Raw genomic sequence first — 6,294 nt, 5'->3', positions numbered from 1 at the left:
AATTAAACCTATGATGTCTTAGCACGAGTTAGACAAGACACCAATGGGCAGAGGAATGGAGAAAACGGTCAGTCTCCAATCACTTGGCAGGAGGGGACATAGAAGAAAAGCAGTGGGTGCTGCTGGGTGACTGAGTGCACACGTGAGCTGCCAGACAGTGTGGGCTGAGTGGAGGCTCCCCTCAGCTGCAGCCCAGTCCCACTGAGCCAGGTTCAACAGGTGGGGTGGTTCAGGGTGCTGGTTTATGACTCACCACACCCTGGCAGCCTGGCTGGCCAAAGTACATTTCCATACCCATGCTCAGGTCAGAGCAGGCAGAGCTGCCTCCTCCTGTCACCCCTCCCTTCCTCCATCCATGGCAGGAAGTCATCATCAGCATAGCGTCTATGTGCCTAGTTGGCCATGTGATTGACAGCATTTCATCTCCTTGAACCTGTTTCCTCACTTGGAGCAGGGCTCCCCACAGTAGCCTTTTGTTAGTCATTTAGGGGGCTTTGACCACCCCAGCGCCTACCCAGTGCACAGATGATCTAACGCAGACTCCCCGTAGGCTGCCCAGGCAGCCAGTTTCTTGCAGTTAGGTGCGCATGTGATCTAAAACCCGCTCACGGGATCTATCACCACTTGCTGTTTCCTGCCACAGGAATGCTAAACACGAAGCATCCCAGTTCATGCCTCTCCTGCTTCACAGCCTGCTTTTAAGAGTCTGGGACAGTGGCCTCGCTGGGGGCTTTGTCCAGATTGCTCACCCTTCCCCAAGTCTCCTGCGCTGGTCTACCCCTAGCACTTAGTGCTTGCAATCAAGGGGTCACATTGACAAGACAGCCTGCCCAGGGGCTGCCACCCTCTTTCCAGTCATGCACAGCCACCAAGGGTTTGGGAGACGGAATGTTTAATCCTAGGAATTAAGGGCTAGACATTTCTAATCCCGATGTAGATCAATAAATCTTTTCCAAAGAAAGCCTGACACTGGTGGAGGGTCCCCAGGTGCCTGTCTGGTCGCTAGTACTCAGACCAGAGCAAAGAGCTCCACTCACACCCTGAGTTATATCCAGGGGTCAGAGCCTAGGAGGGAGTGAGAATCCTTGAACTTCAGTCACTTGCAGCACACTATACAAATCACATGGCACACCTAAGCCTGTTGACTTAGCAATAAATATAACCTTGCCCATTTTACAGGGCCGGTAACAGAACATACTATCTTACTGCACGTACTTGTGTCGAGGCACTAGGAAACACAGACCTGTCATGGAGGAGCCTAAACAGGGAATCAGGGAGAAGCAGGCAGGTGAGTCTGGATCCTGTCCCCAACACAGTCCTCGAGGGGAGCTGTGGCAGAGAGGGTAGTGGGGAAGGTGGTGGCAGTGGGCCAGTCATGAACAGAGCAACTCGGCCAAGGGTTCTGTCCCAGGACCAGCTATACAAATGCAAGCAGCAGCTGGCCATGCCTGGCACTAACTGGTGCTAAGGGGCCTCCTTAGCACTCTTTTCTTGTCACCCTGTGAACTAGGGCGGATTAGCCTCATTTTCCTGGCTAGAAAACAGGTTCGGAGCAATTACACACCTTGCCCAGGGTAAAGACCTCAGTGTTAAAGGAAGCATTCAGACCCCAATCTGTTGCCACCCAGTTAGATTTGGGAAAGTTCCGGGATAAAGGAGCAGAAATTCACAAACCTATCGCTCCACTCACAAACTTGTGAGACACTGCTTGGGACACACCTCAGCCTCTGGGCACAGGGCTCAGTCACTCCATGGCAGACTGAGGAATGGGACAATTCTGCCGGGTGAGAAGGGGCTGTGCTGGGCAAGTCTATCTCCCCACTAGGGGTAACATGGCACTGCTGTACAAGCAGGGCCTGCATTTGAAGAGAGCCAAAGCTTTGCTGACTTGAAATCACTCAACTTCTATCCTGGCAAGAGCTGTGATCTGCCTTCAGCTCACCACGGACCAGTGAGTCTTTCCTTATTGCCACCTGCCTCTTCCGCCCTGCAAAAGCTCACTCTAAAGACTCATTCTCTGTTACTCTTGTGGTGTTGGGAATCAAACACAGGGCCTCAGGCATGACAGGCAAGCGCTGTAATCACTAAACAATATCCTCAGCCCTACAAGGCTTCTTTTTCTTTAAATTAAATTTCTTTCTTTTTTTTTCTTTTTTCGGGGCTGGGGACCGAACCCAGGACCTTGCGCTTCCTAGGCAAGCGCTCTACCACTGAGCCAAATCCCCAACCTCCTAAATTAAATTTATTTATTACAAGTATGTTAGCATACTATAGCTGTCTTCAGACCCACCAGAAGAGGACACCAGATCCCATTACGGATGGTTGTGAGCCACCATATGGGTACTGGGACTTGAACTCAGGACCTCTGGAAGAGCAGACAGTGCTCTTAACTGCTATCTCTCCAGTCCACCCTACAAGGTTTTTAAGGAAGATTTTTTAATACTTCCTTCTCTGCCCATGGGTCAGAAAGTTTCTCTGTATGACCGGGCCTTTCTACTATACAGCTTCACTAGAGACCTGGAAAACCAAACAGTGCATACCAAAATACCAACAGAAACCTAAGGCACAGATTGTAAATATTCCTCTCCCAGATTAGACACCACTTTATAGACTTGGCTTCCTTTGATGATTTGGTAATTAAGAATAAATCACTCAAGACTAGAACTAGGGCCTGTGGGATGGGCAGCTGCCACATAAGCCTAAAACCCGAATCCAGTCATCAGAGCACACATTAAAGGTTTCACACGTGCACCATGGTATGCCCCACGCAGAAACAAACCTTTATTATCTCTTTAAGGTTAAAACTAGTCCTTTTCCTGGCCTACCGTGAAGGGAGAATAGGCTTGGGTAGAGGGAGGAATAAACAGACAGGACCACTTCCTCATCTGAGCAGGCCCCGCCAAGCACTGGAACTACTGCTTCTGAGACCATCTCATTCCTAACTCTCTCCCAGGACAAAGTCAACAAGGCATGAACCCACACTTGCCAGCTGAGCCTCATGACAGCAAACCTGACACCACTGGTCTAGGTAAGGACCATGCTATAAAACTGCTCACCACGCGGCTTCCCCAGCATTTTAGTCCATACAGTCAGTCCTTCAGATAGTAAATTGTCAAGACTCACATTCAATGCCATAGTCCCACAATGTATGGAACCATCAGCTCTTAAGGGCTGCTGTAATTATCACACCAAGTGATTGGCACCTGGCCCAATAATAAATAGTTCATAGTAACTTTTCAAATGGCCAATCAAGTACCACAACTACTACACTGCCAATCCCTGAAAATATCCATGTGTGTTTTCCTTTCATATGTATGGGTGATTTTCTGCATATTATGTGCACTATGTGTGCCTGGTACTCTCAGAAGTCAGAAGAGGGCATCAGATCCCTGGAACTGGAGTTAACAGTTATCAGATAGCATGTGGGTGCTGGGACTGGAACCCACGTCCTGTGAAGCAGCTAGTGAGCTTAACCACTGAGGCACCTCTCTGGCCCTCCATTGCTTATTTTAAATCTCTAACTAAGAACTAAAAATATAGCTCATGGTATACTTGCCCTGCATGTATTTAGGGCCCCCAAGTCCTGAGAAAGGAAGAAGCTAGGTGTGGTGTGCATGCCTGTCATTTGAAGGCTGAGGTAGAGAGTCCAGAGTTTAAGGTCTGTTTGGGCAGATGGGGCGGGGGGATTGGAGATGGAGAGGTGCAGGAAGCTGACTGCTTACAGGTCTTCCAGGGGTCAAGTTTGTCTCTCACCTGGCAGGTCACAATGGACTCTAACTCCAGGTCCAGAGGATCCAACACATTTTTACCACAGGTACCTATACACACACAGCAGTCAAAGATATGCCTTTTCCAAGTAATTGAATAGAAACAGGCCTAAGACAGACTGGCTGGCATCAAACTGCAAACTTCCTGTTAGCAGACCAGACAGGCACAAACCTCAGTGCAGTACTCTGGAGTGTCAGCTCACGATGGGTCTCCAAGGGCTCCAGTCTACTTACTGTTCAGGTCTTAGGACCATCTTTCTGTAATAGCTGATGTCAACAATCTTTAAAATGGGTGTTTTCTCTCTTAAAAACTATACTGGATTTATGGGTGATCAGAGCTGGTGCTTAAAGTAAGAATTCAGGACTCCAGAGAAAATGACTTCATTGAAATCGAACTGCACAGACAAGAGTTAAGTTACCAGAGCCTCCTCCAGGTGAGCTGCTCCGAACTGGGGGTTCCCCCAGAGCAAGTGGAGAAGATGAGAAAGCTGCCGAACACGGTGCTCCGGAAGGTAGGTCACCTCCCCCGCAGGCATGACTCCGGTGGCTCAGCCACACAAAGCCAATCTTTACGTTCCAACTCAGTTTGTACGTTCCAAGCAAAGTTTAAGATGCTGGAACCTACAGGAGAGCCATGAAGAGGCTGGGTCACTTTCAACCAGACATTTCTGCTCATTTTACAAACCTGCTTCAGACATTTCTTAAAGACCTGAGTGGCAAGTGACACTCCAACTTAAGACTTACTTTTAGCTAGACCAATCTCTAGCTAATAAAGACAACATTGTCCTCAGACTGGAACGTGGTCTGCACCTACTGCTTAGCAATCCACAGAAATCGGGCTTTTTTTTTTTTTTTTTTACTTTTCTCCTCAGGATGAAAATGTAAAGTTTTAAATATGAGGTTTCAAGCCTTAAGATGTTTTTTCTTCAAGCTGGCCAGTGATGGAAACACCATCTTTAATCATCCCAGCACTTGGGAGGCAGAGGCCGGTGGATCTCTGTGGTCTTTAGTTCTAGGACAAAAACCAAAAACCCCCAAAATGCCTCTGACCATTTTTATTGATGTCTCAGTCCCTAACGATGGAGTTTTTGTAAACTACCACTAATAAGGCACAAGGTAATCCCAGTGTTGACATAAACTAAGCTGGGCATGGTGGTACAGGCTTTGATGAGCCCAGCACTTGGGAGATAGAGGCAGAAATATGTCTGAATTCCAGGTAGACAGATCCTGTCTCAAAAAAAGTAAAATAATTCAACCGCTAACAGTTCACCACAGAGGTAGGAGGGACAGTAATATATACCCTCATTCCACATCTTCCTTCACAGCCTACCTCAGGCATTCCTTAACAAATGATACTCGGGCCTACAGTGGGGAAAGAGAACTCATAGGGCCCACTTCCAGCAGAAAGACAGGGCATCAAGCGGGGGATGGGGTTGCTGTTCCACAGTCAAAGCTCTGACCCTTATTTCTTCTTGTGTGAAAGAAAGAACTCGAAGTGGCCTTGAGTAATAGTAGTCTCAATCTTTCCCATCACGTAGGACAAAGACATTCAAAGACTGCAGGACTTTCAGGAGATAGAGCTCCTCTTGGTGAAGAGTGGAAACCCTGAATGGACTCAACACACATCACCTCGGACAGAGACACCGTGCTACAATAGCAATGCGGCAAAAATGACGTACTAGCCCCAGGTCTGGAACCATTCTGTCAATGAGGCCAGGCCCAGGTGACAATCTGGCTGACCTCAACAAACCTTGGAAAATGTCGTCTACAACTTCTGAGTAGGAACTGTTTGACAAGCAAGCACAGCTACAGCCCCCATGAGAGGCCAAGTTTATTTTGAACACCTGACTGAGCTACGCCTATGCCCAGCCCCACTTACCTACACACTGAAATGACTTATGGTCTGAGTAAATTAACTTTTTCAGAATGAGACAATCTGTGAAAACAGCTCATAGCTGCAGTCGGTGGCAGCGTCACTAGCAGGACTTAAAGGCTGGCAGTCATCAAACTGGTCTTCTCAAGCCCACTTTTGTATTAAATAACTCACTTCATAAGCACTCAGATGTAACTCACCCACTCTTTACAAAGCCATTGCTCCTTGACTAGAGTCACCTCTGATCCTTATGACATGAGTTTTGTCAAAACACCAGGACTCCTCACAGACCAACACATCTATTTGCATTCCTAGCCACTGAGATTAGAGGGCAGGACACACAGTAGGCATTACCCAACGACTGTTGGGAGGGCTTGTAAAACATGCTGTCTCCAGTGGCCCAACGGCAGCTGACTGCGACCAGGCAGGATGATCTTCAGGTGACAACTCCCTTCACTGTGTTTCATTTCCAATAGGAAAATTTAGGCAGGAGCTCAAGCTTGCTTAGGTTAATAGGTAGAAATAACTATTTGTAAAATGTTGAAGATTGCTTTCAATTAGTCAAATTGAATTGAAATAGAAACTAGTGAGGAGGGTAATGTTATTCTCTATCCTAATGGCAGAACCTAGTAGGTGCTATCCAGTGGCTAGTTA

General features: G+C 47.6%; 1 protein-coding gene across 1 annotated transcript; it reads left to right on the top strand.

Annotated features, from left to right (window-relative positions):
• Nucleotides 1-1,173: 1,173 nt before the first annotated feature.
• On the top strand, nt 1,174-5,828 carry Ankrd40cl (ANKRD40 C-terminal like). The gene is made up of 4 exons (XM_032913965.1): nt 1,174-1,288; nt 2,954-3,028; nt 4,104-4,279; nt 5,306-5,828. The coding sequence occupies exons 1-4, from the start codon at nt 1,249-1,251 to the stop codon at nt 5,447-5,449; spliced, it is 435 nt and encodes a 144-aa protein (XP_032769856.1). The 5' UTR covers nt 1,174-1,248; the 3' UTR covers nt 5,450-5,828.
• The last annotated feature ends 466 nt before the right edge of the window (nt 5,829-6,294 follow it).

Source organism: Rattus rattus, chromosome 9 (genome assembly GCF_011064425.1).
Source record: "Rattus rattus isolate New Zealand chromosome 9, Rrattus_CSIRO_v1, whole genome shotgun sequence".
In the NCBI taxonomy this organism is placed as follows: Eukaryota; Metazoa; Chordata; class Mammalia; order Rodentia; family Muridae; genus Rattus; species Rattus rattus.
The sequence above is the reverse complement of the archived record's forward strand: the minus strand, read 5'-3'. Positions and strand labels throughout refer to the sequence as shown.